The 16006-nt window shown below is 37.0% G+C and overlaps 1 protein-coding gene across 1 annotated transcript in view; it reads right to left on the bottom strand.

The window, feature by feature from the left end:
- The window catches only part of LOC110169868 (mitochondrial import inner membrane translocase subunit TIM16-like), a 93775-nt gene that overhangs the window by 59371 nt on the left and 18398 nt on the right, over window positions 1–16006 (bottom strand). The window contains exons 2-3 of the mRNA XM_055152652.1: window positions 10062–10145; window positions 9526–9608 (exon numbers count right to left, since the gene is read on the bottom strand). Coding sequence (XP_055008627.1) covers window positions 9526–9608; window positions 10062–10064 — 86 coding nt within the window. The 5' untranslated portion in view covers window positions 10065–10145. The remainder of the gene's footprint in view (window positions 1–9525; window positions 9609–10061; window positions 10146–16006) is intronic.

The following is a 16006-nucleotide window of genomic DNA, read 5'->3' as shown; positions in this document are numbered from 1 at the left end:
AGGAGATGGGAAAAAAGTTTAAGTTGGAACTCCTGCAAAAGACAGGAGGTGATGGAGAGAGTCTGATATGCCAAGGCATCTTTGACAAGATCTTTAACACAGTAATTAATGCTAAATGAGGGAAATACTCTACTGCTACACCTGCTCACAATACTGCTATTACTACTATTATCTTAGATTGAAGATTTCTATGATTTCTAAGGCTCAGCAATGTGGCAAAAACAAATCAGATTTTAATTGATGAATGATGATTTTCAGTTCTAATTTAATTTATCTTATTAAAACCAAATAAATATGGCTTTCAAAATAAATATCATTAACATCCACGACACACATTTGAGATAGTTGTCCACTAGATCCATGTCCATAGATTTGTATTTCAAATAATAATAATAATAATAATAATAATAGTAATAATAATAATGGTTTCCATATCTTTAGTTAATTCAATATGTTACATATTACTCACTCTCCTGTTTTCCATTCCCTCTCCCTATTTCTCTAAATCAAAAATGTCATTTTTTTTCTTGTTATAGTAGAAAATATTATTTTATATTTTTGTTACTTTCACCTCTGTCCTTAGTTGTTAAGGTAAATAGAAAGAATAGATAGAAATCTGTTAATTTTTGAAGCCTTCTAGTAATTCTAGGCATGCCATTATCAGGAAGTAATTTTAAGTGTCCCACTTTTCAGCTTTTAACTACTCCATGTGGGTCGTGGTGTCTTGTCTTTACAGATGCAGGTGTCTGTGCTGTTGCCGCGTAGCTGTGGGCAGGCGGTCACCCTGTGAACGCTGGAGTTTTCATAGTACATGCCATGCCGTCATACTACGATACGTGCCCAGACAGGTTTGCCATTCGTTTGCACAGACCATTGCCAAGCGATATTCATCACGTCTGGTCCTTTTTGACAGCTGAGTGACGTGGGCTTAATCACCCATGGAGCGCCTTACTTGTGCGTTGAAGGGTTACATTAGGGCATAAGATTTTTGTTTTATTTAAACCTACATTTAGTTCCATTGTTTAGATTCCACATATGGAGAACGGGATAAGCTCTATAACGTTTGGTGTTAACACACAACCCCAAAACCAGTTTATATCATAACTGGTTTCCCCATAAAAAGACGTTGTAAACTTCTGCTGACTTCCTTCAATGTTTACAGTACCCTGCTGTTTTTCTCTGCCATTGGGTTTTTACAGCACTGTGAATTGTACCTCCAGTGTTAAGGTGAAAGAGCAGTTCTTTGACAAGGCTGTTTAGACAAACATGTTTGTCCAAAAATCCAGCAAGAGAGATACTGAAACACTGTTTTGGAAAAATATTTAAAGGGGCACTTGTTCATTTGTTCCAGAGAGTTGTTTGAGTTTTGACATTGACCTGTGCGGATGGCTGGCCCTTTGAATGCCTCTGAAGTAAAGAAAAATACAGGTTAGATTGATGAATGGTGGCAAACCCTCACATATATGTTCTGTTCAGTAGTGAGGTGGTCTACAGTTTGTTAACATCCTGATCTGTCCTGGTGCATCACGCTCTACTGATGCTGTGAAGATGTGGCCTGCACCTCCACTAAGCCTGCTGTGTTTTTACCAACTAACTGTGCATTTGTTATGCACAGTATGAACACACACTGCTTTTTCTTACCCCTGCCAAACCCTGGAAGCACTGATTCAAGACATTCTAATAGTTAACACTCCTGTTTAATATTTACATTTTAAATCGAAAGAGAAACTAAAATGTCAGAAAGTGAAAACCTTCTACTTCACAGCACACCTCAACAGTTTTAGTTTATTTGCCATTTGCTGTATAAAAAAGGTGTGAGAAGCCCAGAGAGCAAGGTATTCATCCATTCATTAAAAGCAAACAAATCCTATACAATGAATGAGAAAGCAGACTATTTAAACATAATGGGCATTCAACACTGAACTTGAATAGAATCAATGGAGTAAATATTGAAAACAAGAATGAAACATAAGAGAATGTTTTTAAAGCAATAAAAAGCACAACACCTCCTTTCAACAAGTCTGAAGTTACACTATCTGGGTGTGTTTAAACAAATCCAAGTTGACTGTCTACTAATCTGAGCAAGACATTTTACAAGCAATTCAAAACTCATAATCTTGGAAAAGCAGTCATTTCATATCCTCCCTCAGCATGTGCTGTATTGTCAGTGGCTTAACACAAAGAAAACTGGTGGTGAGCTGCAGCAAATGACTGTTTACGTTGCAGAAGCCAGACGTGAGTGGTCTCATGCCTCAGCACTTTCCCCATTAAATAAGGCGTGCTGCGACTCTCCTGCTTCACTGGCGCTGACATGTCTCTACAGTGTGGCCAAATAAATAGGGCCCACATGAGAAGTGACATCAACCAGCATCCTCCGAGACCCACCTGCCATGGACCAATCAGAATTCAGAATCTTTAATAAAGTCTCCCCTCCGCTTTCTTCTAAGCTTCTCAGACAGACACTCTGCCAATAACCGTTCCTGGATCACTGGTTTCTATCATGGCAACGTGATCATGAAAGAGAATACAATGAGCAGACAATCCACAGCGCCTGCGATTTCTATTAGAGCAGAAAAAAGTCGGCTTATTCAAAAAACAGAGAGAAAATCTGGGTTTTCTCGGTATTGGGATGGCCAAAGTGACAGCACCGCCACTGATAGTATACAGAATGTGATTACTATTGTAAGCATATGATATCATGAATGGAAACTGTTGTAATATAAATCAAACATTATATAACAAACTTCTCTGAAAATTTTTAAACTGTGAATTTCAAGGTCCCTTTGTGTAGGATTTCAATAAAGTATGCATCTGCTCAAAGGTGATTACTGACATGTAGACGTTTACAAAGGCAACAGTGGAGTGTGCATTTCTATGGGGCATTTTGTCCAAGTGAATCTAGTTCCCAGCTCCTCTATCACTTCCCATATGCCTCTATTATACAGCCAATGAGGTGAGTGGTGACGGGCTGCCAATCTGCGGCGGTCCCACATGCAGCGGTAAAAGGAGGAGGTGGCTGGAGACGGGACAGAGGAAACGCTCCTCTAATGGGAAACACACTTCTCTCCATTGGCTTTATTTACAGCAGCAGAAGAATGGCACCGACCCAAACGCTCCAAAAATAAAGCATTGAAAACAGAAACGATGCAGTACCAGGATGATGCTAAACCAGATTAGAATTATAAACAGTTAGTGGGGGGCATCGAGTCATGGTTTAATGGACTGTTTGTAAAGGCCCACCCACAGTTTTGACCCCATAGTGCTGTTGCTAGGTAAAACAAAACAGGCATAGTTGTTAAATCAGAGTGAAGGGTTGTTTGTTTGAATTGTTAATTCAATTTTTCAGGTCTAAAAATTACAGACATTCTTTTCTTTTTATTGAATCAAATTTTTCTTATTGATTGAATCTAGTTAGTCTAGTTTCAGAGGACCTAGTGCCAAGCTCGTATGCTCATAGGGTGGAGTATGTGAAGTATGTCAATAGTAACTACTTTCAAACTTACAATTTAACAGTAATTATGAGTGTTTGCATATAATATGATTATTGGTTACATCAAGTATTTTTTTTTATTATCAGAAAAGTTTGGTTTGTCTGACATTTAAACTGCTACATTATGTGATATGTGGCCTAGGAGCTTCATAAAATATAACAAAAATGGATCCAAGTCTAAAGTAAACCTTTACGTAGAGCTCTACGCAGTTATGGATCAGGGTCAGCCTGGGGTCAGAACAAAGCTGCTCAAATTAAAAGCACATGCCAAACAATACAGTTCTTGTCTAATAGCGTATGATACCTAATATCAGTGTTTGTGCCCCAGGAATTGGCTCCATGTGTTTTGATTCATGCCATGTGTCGTTTCCATTTCTCTCTGCCAACCCGGCCTCCTCTACCTCTCTATCAGACAGCTACTGGATATCTGCCCCATCAAGCGGTGTTGAAATCATCCGGGGAGGGGGCAGAGTCGAGTGGAGTGCACAAATGTGATTGCCAGAGAATTTTTAATAAAAGGAAAAAGATATCTTTCCAGATGTTGGAAGGGACTAACCTATGCAGCTGCGAGCACAAAATGGAAAGTGAAGTCCGACACTGCCTCAAACTTTTTAAACCGAGACAGATTAAATCAAGCGCCTAGAAAAAGAATCCACATTTTGAGTGCAATTACCTTAACAGCATTAAGATTTTCTCATCTGCTCCATAATGCAGAGCAGCTCCATCTGACAAATGATCTCAACAGTGCAGTCTGCATGAAATTAAAGTCCAGGCCATGAAAGCAAAATAAAAGTGGATGGAACAAGAGAAGAGGAAAGGTTTAAAAGGAAGGACGCAGCTAAAGGTAGAGGAAGGGAAAGTTCTTATTTTATTATTATTATTTTTTTGTATGTGGTTAGTTCATACAAAAGGCCCCATTGGTCCTTCGAGGAGAGAGCACATACCTGAGGGATGAAATCAAAAACCCTCTGCAAATTATATCAACTGTGTCCTGCCAAGCGCTCCTCAGAGTTCCACGTGTTTTTACCAGCACTGTAAAAATATCTATCAGTAATAGTTTTAACACACAACTAAAATTCAATTCAATATGCTACTGCTTCATTTTAAGGTAAAGCAACATTGGCCAGATACTGCATGTTTGACAGCCCAAAGGAAGTTGTGTCATTGTCACATTAAGCAGTAAAACATTAAAATGCAAATTGTGGAAAAAAAATAGGTCAGATTCATGTCATGTTAGTATGACAAGTTGTATTAAAGCCCATGCCATACATACAAATATCATACCATTGCACAACAACTCACTCTTATTTGACATCAGACTCTTGCTATTTTCGCTACTTCAAATTTATTACTACCATTTATATTTTTGCTCTTTGTTATTACAAAATAATGTGATGTGTGAGCTACTGAGTCCACATAATTTCCCTTGTGGATCAGTAAAGTTTGTCTATGTCTAAGTGTAAGTCTAAACGAGTAGAAGTAAAATGACTTATTATACGTGATCTACTTCAGCTATGAAAAAAGAAGAAAAGTACTAAAAACAATTTAACACATCCACAACTTTCTTACTGTGAGACCAACATATTATCACCCATAATCAAGATATTTAGCAGATTCCAAAACTAAGTTAATTTCAAATGAAAGTATAACCCCTATGAGTATACATAGTCTCTTTATCTTATAATTTTCAAGTCAAACATCATTGAACACCCAAGTAAAATCCTCAAATGTCTAATGTAACCCTGACACTATGTTTTAGCTGTCAGATCCTATAGTTCAGGTTGTTTTGACAAAGTATGTGCGGTCACATCTTTACCTTCCCCCATAGACAAAGAGGGACCCATTGACTTGACCTTAGGATCATGTGAGGATTGGAGTTTTCTCTTAAACATACCCCTGTAAGCTCTTCACAAACTGCCTCTAAGAAAGGAACAAGGTCAAATGATGGTTCGAGAATTCAGCGCAATTTACGTTTTTTTCTTGGTTTGGTTAGCCGTGCCACAGCTGCACCTAATCCCCACAGGAAAGTCCTTCATCTGGGACTGATTTTCTAGTGCCTGTGCTCCGGGTGAGAGAAAGGGGGGACTGTTCTTTGGCTTTTTCTAGGATGCAGGCCTCCATACTCCAGTCCATCTGATTAAAGGGAGTTGGGCTCAATTACACCCCAATGCGCAGTCCTCTTTCTCCAGTACGACCTTGGTTAAAAAACACACACAGAGGAATACTGTCCAGAATCAACAGTGAGGGTGTGGAACCAATGTGCTCTCCACCTGCGGCACTCCCATCCGTCCACATGCTAGCGCTACGACTACAGGGTCTGTCAGCATAGTCTGCCTCAGAGGGATAGTTCTTTATGTAACCTGTGACGAGGTCGGAAAAACAGTAAGGCGAAATCTCCAGGGAACGGACTTATGTCTTTTCCAATAGCGTAAGAGTTGATAGCACTGGGCACCGGGTCACAGCCATCCTTTCTAATCAGTCTCATGCCAGAAAAGTACAAGGTTCGCCACGAAGAAAAGTGTGCACATGGTTATGTATGTCCACTCGTGTGCTCCGAGGAAACCAGCAGGAGATTAGAAGTGACTCGAGACAATTAAGGGAGCCAAAACTTTCTCAGGGATTACATGATGCTGAAAACAGAAAATTATAGAACACACACAAGTCACTGTCCAGTTGTCAAATACTGAACATATTAGGATAGTCGAAAAAATCATAACCAGAAATCAATCAAAAAATATACACTAATAATGATATCAAAACTAGATACAGCAATTGTGGGGGAATTTTTATTTATTTATTTTTTTTTAAATGAGGCAAAATTTGATCTTTCCTGAATTTGAATACATAGTAAGTTCACAACTACTATACCACTGAAATAAGTCTAAATTGCCTTGTGGTAGTGAATTAGGTCAAGCCCTTTCCTTTTAAAACTGAATTTAAATTTTTAGAACTGGGACAGCTCTACTACATATACTATTAGTACAACTATTCTAATAACAACTACACTTATAGTAGTATAGTAGTAGTTTCTAGTCTGTCACCCTAAAGCACTTATGGTAATCTACTATTGTAACTATAGCCAAAAATGCCCTGAGGCAGACTGACACATGGCAGCCATACATTGCTTTCTGAACCTCTAATCCTCAACCTGAGTCATGTACGCAATAAAGACAATGAAAAACACGTTTGAATTTAGTGTATTGAAACTGAGTGCAACAATTGGCATAAAACTTAGAGCCAAGCTGGTTGCAACTGTGTCAGCTTGTAAAGTTCACTGCTTGCCACTGACTTAGGACCAATTAAAATCATTATGACAATTCCAGTTTATAGATGGAGGAGGATGAAGGATCAACAGTTCTCCAAATGTCAACTTTGTGTGGAAAAGTCTACAGTAGTGAGCACCTCCACTTAGTTAAAAACACCCCTCACCCTCCTATCACCAACCACTTCTTCTGACTTCTCAATTTCAGCCCCAACAAAAAAAATAAACATCTGCCCTGTGTTATTATTCTTTTCCAAATCATATTCCACCCACAACTCAGTTTTACTACCTCATGCTGCGGGCCCTTTTTATGTAGTGCGACGCTCCTAAAAAACAAAGCCAAACGATTATAGAGCGCATGCTAACCTGCAAGCCAGCACACTGCTCCAATGACACACCAAATTTACTGTAAGTCTTTTAATTTAAAGCAGACTAGAATAGAGAAGGCTCATTAAAAGCTTTCTTAGCCCCCTCGTGTATAGTTCCATCATCAAAACTATCAAATGCAACAAGTCAGGATGTCAAGATTATTTTTGGTGTCATTATAAGAACTACATAACAAATATAATAAAATTAAGAATTAAGAATTATGATAATTTTAGAAGTAGAAATAAGCCACGTCAATTCAATCTATAATGTAAAAAAATGTGAGTGCACTGATTGTGCCATTTTGTCTTTTCTACAGAAGCTTTTTCACAGTCAAGCAGCATGCACTCAAACTGAAAAACAATTAGCTATAGCAATAATGAACCGTAAATGTACCATCAAAAGCTGCCTTGAGGCCAATTGAGAACAACAAAATCCAGGAAATATGCTGAATAATGGCTGTGTCTAAACTCTTAAGAGAAAAGGGCCATTTCTCAAGTTCCTTTCCAAAACGTGATGTAAAAAGATCATTCACACAGACTGATTTCAAAACAAAGCGCTAATAGTTTTTTAGGATCAGCATTATCAGTATTTGTGATATCAACAAATGTCTGGCCAAAACTAGCAGATTGTAAATTAGAAACGGTCGTGATTAGTCACATGTTATTCCCATAGAACGCGTTTGTTCCTGACGACATTCTGGATGCCTCTTCTACTGAGAACATTAACACCAGGAAATGCTCTGGGCCTTTAATGTTGCATTTGAAACTCTGTCAAACAGAGAGATTCAAATTGTAAAATGTGCAAAGTCTTTATGAGAACAATTTACATTTTTAATTATGTTGTAATAAAAGTTTCAACATGTGGGTCAGTATCACCAAAGACTTTTAAATATTTTTTGCAGATGCTCCCTCATCAAATCAATGTGACAAAAGCACTGGGGTGTAATTGGAATACATTTTTGGAAAAACTATGGTAATGTAGCATCGTTAAAAGATTCTTAGTTTCAAAGTTTGGTACAAAAACAAATTTAAGCCATTTCAAATCAGGATCATTGTTCTTATGTCTCAAACATCTGGAAAAGATGTGTCCTTCAGGACTCACGCATGACGCACTTAACTGTTATAGTTAAAATGTGGATGATAGAGGTGATCTAATAACACAGATCAGCAAGCACCCCTTATATTATTATTTCAACATTATTGCATTCAGCATGTGGTTGACATATAATACTTAGACTTGATATACAATGAGACATACATGCTGACTTGTCACCAGACAGGTTTGTAGAAATCTTTCACCTTCCTGGGACATTCTGTTGCACCTTCCTTGAACCGCAAAACCGTAGAAACCTCCTGAATAAACTCAAGCAGACATAGGGGAGAGTTTCTACAATAAAATAATGGAATATCACCAAAGCCATTTAAGAGTAGCAATACCACATATAATAGCATCATATGGGGAATATTTCTCAGCATGCTAAATAAAAGACACAGAGGAATGCTGTTTCAAGTATCCTCCATTAGCATGAAAAATGTGCTGGCACCACGCAAAGATGGATTCCAATGACACTCAAACAGGAAACTTTCAGCTCAATAATGCTGCTTTTGAAAATATGCAACTTTTACAGAACAGGAAGCAGTCACTCTCCAAATAATTCCCCCGAATGACAAAAACATAGAATGAATCAGTCAAAAAAACCTCCACAAACCCTGCTATAAACACATTCTGTCCATTTACGAGAAGCATTTTAATAAAGATTTGTTCAGTGACTCAGCACAGTATAAAGCAAGCTCTGTCCAAACTTGGTGGAAATACTTGGCGATACAGTTTGTTTATGAAAGCACTAAAATGCAACACTTGGATGTAACAGAAGATCTCTTGCCCTCCTTTCCGGCTCAAACCTTCATTAGATGCGTTTGCTTAAACAAAGATTGTTGATACTGGACTCAGGATATGAGTTGAGTGGGCAATTATCAAGTGATTAAAGGTGCACTGTGGAACTTGTGTGGTGGAAGGTCTATCAAATGCTTTTCTCTGTGGAGATGTTATTGCTTTGTCTGCAACGTTTCACAGTATGGCAGTATGGTCAGAGCTGTGGAGAGGCAACCCTGTTCACAATCAGAGTGTGTGTTTTTCTAAATAAAACCACTTGTAATTGAATAAATGTAAGGTATTTAATGTCACACTGTAGAACATTTCTGGCAGAGCAATGACAATTCCAGAGAAACAAGCAGGTGACCGACTCCCAAACAAAAGATTACATAGTGCACTATTATAATTATCGTTGCTCCAATGATGTCCATATGAGTGTGAAATATATTAGAAAAGCAAGATCTGAGAAAGAAACTGTAGTCAGTTGTGCCTACACCAGCTTGCATAGGCACAGTCACACTGATGTACTCACCCATTGGATGTCCCAAGCGACAAAGAGCTGATGGAGGAGGTCAATTTCCGGTTGTCCCAGAGTCTCACTTCACGGTTGCGCATCTATAGTCATTATACAAGATACAGCTCATTATTGAAGATGTATTTAATAGGTTTATCACGATGTATATTGTTTACGCAAAAATAAACAAGTGATACTACTGAAACTAATTTATGCCACTGACATGATAACCCTAAAGCAGGATTATACTTATCCCTAAAAGTATTCTAAATGTACAATATTGTTAAAATTATCTGCAATAAATAAATGGCAGACACTTTAGTAATTAGTTTGTACTTATACTTAGAAGTTATGAATTCAACCTTCTACAGCTCAAATCTTAATGCATTGCTACAAAATAACAAAACATTTCCCACTTGTGCAAAGAAAAAGTACACATGATAAATATTGACCCCCCAAAATTATTGTTCCATCTGTCATGTATTGAGTGATAAGCCAATATAGTAATTATCGTGACAGGCCTAGTATTTAAACCACTATACTAGCAAAATTACCATATCAAAACCAGTGGTCAGCAGAAGATCTTCTTTGGTCCACAGAATCCGAGAGTCTTTGTTGTTCTGAAGTCCCTTAGTACTCTGAAAAACAAGATTGTAAAATGTCACACAATCTTGTAAAAATAAATAAATAATAAATAATTTTTACTGATTTTTTTTCTGTTTTCTATTGGATATTATTCTTTATGCAGTAAAATAAAGGTTGTATCCAATGAACCATGAGTGAGGTTGAAATGTTGCTAAAGCAAAATGTGAATTTCTCTAAGGCTCAAAGTATTTTTCTCTCTTTCTCTAAAAGTAAGCATTACATTTGAATCCAAAAGGCAATAAATCATAGTTTTCAGGGGAAATAGATATTGTGTGTACATCCACATTACCCATTTCTGCATAAAAATCAAGTGATCACAGTATACTATGTGGCTGGCATGTGAATTAAATAATGTGAAAGAAACAATGAAACACAAATAAGTCAATAAAAGTCAATAAAAGATCAACGCATACATTTAAAACCCTTTTTGTTATAATTTTAATAATGCAAACGTAAAGAATAATGGCTGGAGGTACTTTAGTGCTGTAAATGCCTGGGCACCCACATCTACTCCTCCATTACAGCTCTTTTTGGGCAGGTGGATCACTGCGCCATTTGACCCTAGGTTTTTTGTTTAAAAAAAACAAACAAACAAAAAAAAAACTTCAGGAGACGCGACTCCTCTTTCACTGAGAAGAGATTAGAGGACAGCTCCTGCACCTTCCTGGACAGTTTTTCATTTTCTTTGTTGGTTAGATCTCCACCAACATCAATACAAAGGGTTTGTATCCATTATCCTATGATCCTTTAAACATTTAAATGATTAAAGATGTGTGTAAAATCCCTCGGACGACTACCTAGACGACTGAGGGATTTTACACACATCTTTATAAAGGACTTATTATTATGTTGTTTTTTTTTAGAAAAATCTATAGAAAAAAAGGGAATTTTACTGTTGAAAACCATAAGTCTTAGACCATTGTTGAACTCCATTAGGGGCCATAATTACTGAACAATATTGGAGGTTGGGGAGACAGTCAAAACTATTCCCCTGTGCATCTGTCGGCTCCAGGACAAACCAGGACTTGTCCCATGAAAGAAGCACTTGTTATTGTTGATGTAACAGACAAGGTGACTTCTGCCCCGGGAGCAGCTTAAGTTACCACGACGATGACACTACACCGTCTTGTTTTTGCGTTTACTCACCCAGAGACACAGTTGCATTGTCTCCATAGGGAATACACGTGTGGCTAAACAGCACTTGGGAGGGTTTTTGAAAGGTGGTCTTCAAAGTGGAATGGCATGTGTCAGAAATAATGGCTGACGACAGCTTGGGGTGATGACGTGAAAGAATGCGGTTGCTTAAGTCAACATTTTACAAAATAGACAAAGGATATAAAAAGTGTGCCATTTTGTGTTTTTTACAACTGTAGACTATTTACCAAGCACACACTGTTACTGTGCGACTGTAAAAAAAGAAAAGAAAAGGAGTAAAGGGTGGACCAATCCGGTGCCAATCATATACTTTACAGTGAGGAATGTACGTAAAGCTGGACTTAAAAGCTTTCAAAGTATGCATTTAGCTTATTTCTCACATTGTTTTCTTGTAATATCTTAAATCCACTGTCACTTAGTCCATGTACTACTGTTAAAATAAGATATTAGGTTTCTTTGGCAAACAGCCCAACATGTCTTACCAGATTACAGCGGTGATTTTTATGGCAACGGCAACTTTTAGTAGCATGCATGTAAAACAAAGCCCAAGGTTGAGTTAAATTCCCTTGAGTCAAAAGTGTGTTGGCTCATTTTCTTGTTAAATTTTACACATGATAAATTGTAGAGAACCTGATCTGCCATGTTGCCACTAACAATTCTTCATGTTGGCTACAATGACGTCAACCATTAAAAAAAAAAAAAAACTCGGTCTGTATAGCTTCAATCATTTGATTTTATTGAGACAAATTATAATTTTGAGCAGAACCGTGTGTGAAGCAAGCACGTGATAAATACTATATGACATATTTTTCTGTAGTTGAGAAACCTGATAAGTTGCCTCACTTCACACTGGGGGTGCTGTCATTTTAAATTATGATGCTTAAATGTTTTGAGTTGACTAGAACGTACAATTATACTTCAAGATTAGCCTTTTTTGACAACCACTCAAGTGCTTGCTAATGCTAACGCCTATATGTATACAGTGAACCCTTGTGGGCTTTAAGCTATGTTAAAATGCTGTTACCTCATCAAAAACATACCTGGAGTTGTGTTTTGTTTGCCAACCATGTTTGAGTAACACTTTCTTACGTTGACATCTCCAAAGCTCAAAATGCTCCATTCCAACTTGTGATGTCAGTGGTAGTTTTCAAGTTAACACCTTTTACATTTAGTTCAGTGGAAAGTGGCAATTCCAGAGCTGAAATTATTCAAATGATTCTAGTGAAGGTGTATGGAGTTAACAAATATAGTGGAACACTTCCTGTATTACCACATGGCATCACAAGGCGGAGTGTTTTCGGTTTGAGAGAAGAATTCAGCCTAAATATGCAGTTTGTCTGTTAAATTTGTGTGAATGAAACAAAACACAGCTCCAGGTATGTTTTTGATGAGGAAACGATGTTATAAAATAGATTAGAAAATGGCATAACATGGGCCCTGTAATACAGAGTGCTTAGAAATATGTAGCCTTGACATTACTCCCTTAAATGTTAATGTCATTTGATAAATCCAACACGTGCAGAGGAATAGGCCACACTTGTTGTGTATACCTATATTTCACTCCTTCCATATCTCACACTTTATTCCCACCAAAGAAATGACTGTGTTGATAATACATCATGGATGAAATAAACACCTAAGTCGTGAATCCAGATATTTTTTCACAAGCTGTACTTAAGGCAGGTACCTGAACTCATACTTGGCTTGCCCAGGCCTTTTAAGTGAAGCAGTTGAATAGTAGCCCAGATGTATGGAAGATGTCCAGAGTAAACTAAAACATTTTAAATGCAATAGATCAGAAAGGCACAGAGGGAAGCGCTATTGCTAACTGGTGTAAACAGACATGAGGACAGCACGCTACTGTATCCTGTCCTTCCTGGGACAAGACAAAGTGAGGATGCCACTGTGACCAAACTAGGAGCACAAGAGCATCTGCAATGTTTATGACACTTTTGGAAGTCTCCCATTATAACAGAAAGTCACAGTTTGATTGCATTGTTTTACCATTTATAGGCCACTCATAAAATACATTTGAATATAGAGGGTCAGATGTTTAAAATATATACTTAATATATACTAAATCAGTCCACTGACCTGAAAAACAAAAACAACTAAAATTACTCCTTTCAATTTTTGTTTGAAGAATGCATCATCATACTAACACACTCTCAAAGTACTCCCACCTAAATGCACTGATAAGTGCTATTTCAAGGGATTAATAAACAACCACTAAAACACATTCACCGTTCTGTGACCCAGCTGTTGAGTTGAAAGACTTATTTTTGCCATTACAACATCCCCGAGGCCTTTGAAAAGTGGAAGCCAGCCAGCTCCAAGGAAAACCCATTTTGAAGTCTTTCGTTTTTGCACAGCTATGCACGGTCCACAGCTCATAGCGCCATGATGTCATTGTCCAACCGGAACTCAGATCACGTGAAGCCACATAGGTAGTCGCCTAGCCGCTTTTCCACTGCTATTCCCAATAACCAGTTTCAAGTATGATTTCTAATAACAGAAAGAGGGCAGCCAGAGGACACACCATCTGGACATGTGTGTATATATATTACTATTTCCAAACTCTATCTCTCCTCCACAGTCATAAATTCAACTCCCATTCACCTGGAACCCCCCTACCACTCACAACTGATCCCCACATCACATAAATCAATCATGACACAAAAATGAAGGATGAGATTTTCTCAGGTTTCGGACAGTTGTAGTTATTACTATAGCACCACAGTAAATATTATTGCAATGTTTTATGATGTCCTTTAGTAAGAAAAGCGTCAAGAGATAACAACCCATTGATGCTACACAAAGGTCTAGGGAGGTTTGTAAAAGTATAATCAACAACAAAGATATTCAGTAGTTATTGGGATTTTTTTATGGTCCTACATTATACAAAATTGACTCTATTGAGCTTTAAGCCATGCTAGAATGTCATTACTATTGTGGTCTACTATCTGAAAGTAATTCATTGTTAAAAAAACATATAAAACTATTCAGATATTCATGTAACACTGTGTCAAAATTTTTTATTTTTTGTTTTATTAGGTTATTAAGTGGACATTTTCAGTTTTGAAAGTAGTTTTAGTATTGATACTACATAACATAGGTCAGAAAATAGTGCAGTGTAATATGGGCCCTTTAAATCAATATTATATCAATACTAAATAAATAGTATAAAAACTGAAAATATCCACTTAGTAAACCTAATAAAACAAAACATAAAAATACATCTGACAGATTAGTATCTGAATACCTGAATAGTTATATATGTTTTTAAAAGTTCATTATTTACAGTGAGTAGACCACAATTCAGACACGCCCCTCTTGAAATGTTAATAAATTACACAAGGATTCCTTATTTCAGGTTTTCGGGGGCAAAATATTGAATGTAAAATGTATAATATATAAGTAAATATTTTCATTAATGAGAAAAAGATTTCAAGATCAAATATTTTGGTCTTGTTCTGTTCTTTCTCAGTCCATTTACTTTTTTGCCAGTTTTCCTTTGTTTATCTAATCCGTACTTTGATTCATCTTTCTTTGCCCATCGTGTTTCTCAGACCTGTCTTGTACTTTCACAGCACTGTAAATATTACCCACTGTACGCATCTCTCCTCCTCAGTCATAAATCATACTCCCGCTCACCTACAACTCCCCTACCACTCCGGGCTGAACTCTTCTGACTTCACACAAATCAGTCTTGACACTGAGGAGCAGGCTACACTAGAACAGTGAGGACAGAAACGCCTAGATTTTAGTTAGCAGTGAGAGAAAAGGCAAATTGACACAACAGTGGGGAAGAGGAGTGAGTGGTATATGATTTGACCAAAACATACAGAAGGTGTAGCAAATCATCTACACCTGCTAAAATGACACCACATCTGGAAAAAGCATAACAGGTGTTTGCAGCAATCGTGGGAATATAAGTCCAGCAAATAATTCAGGGATTTGGATAACAAAAATTGTGTTTTTTATTTTGAAATTTTTTACCTTTTTGATAAACAAAGTTGACTGAGACAACACAAAACCCAACTCTGACTTTTTTTTTTATTTTCCACGCACTTGTTAATGGAAATAATTGTTATTGTTTCAATTACTGTTTGCATTTTTCTAATCATTGGGTGTAATTGGTATTGAAAATATATTTAGTAACAGAATATGGAATACCTGAATAAAAATGCATTTTGTAACGTATTCAGTTACATGGGCTTACTTTTACACCGAGTTGCATTATATTATGTTTTAAAAACATGATATATAATTACAAAAAGCTTTATTTTTGTTGCATATATTGTTATGCATTTATTTATGTCTGATTGGAAAATGAAAAAACACATTTCTACACACGTTGTGCTGTGTTTTCCTTTTCTCTCACTAATACTGTGCAGTTCAAAGCCAAAATTGCATGATCAAATACTGCAAGGTATTCCTTTGATTTTAAGAAAGTAACCACATAAAAGAGTAACTGTACCGGAATACAGTTACTCAAAATTACTTCAGTAGATGCATACATTTGTTATACATCCAAACACTGGGTGTATAATCAGAGCTGGGTGTGACTGGATGATATACATGCAAGTTGAGGTTGAGATCTCTAATCCAGAACAACAATTATCCATGATTAAATTAAAATCTAATTCAGCTAAATAAATCTTATATAATTGTTACAATTACTGTGAGATTATGATCC

The sequence above is a fragment of the Boleophthalmus pectinirostris genome, unplaced genomic scaffold, assembly GCF_026225935.1.
Source record: "Boleophthalmus pectinirostris isolate CB_2022bp ecotype Guang Dong unplaced genomic scaffold, ASM2622593v1 HiC_scaffold_17, whole genome shotgun sequence".
NCBI lineage: Eukaryota > Metazoa > Chordata > Actinopteri > Gobiiformes > Gobiidae > Boleophthalmus > Boleophthalmus pectinirostris.
Note: the sequence above shows the minus strand (reverse complement) of the source record. Positions and strands in the feature narration are given on the sequence as shown.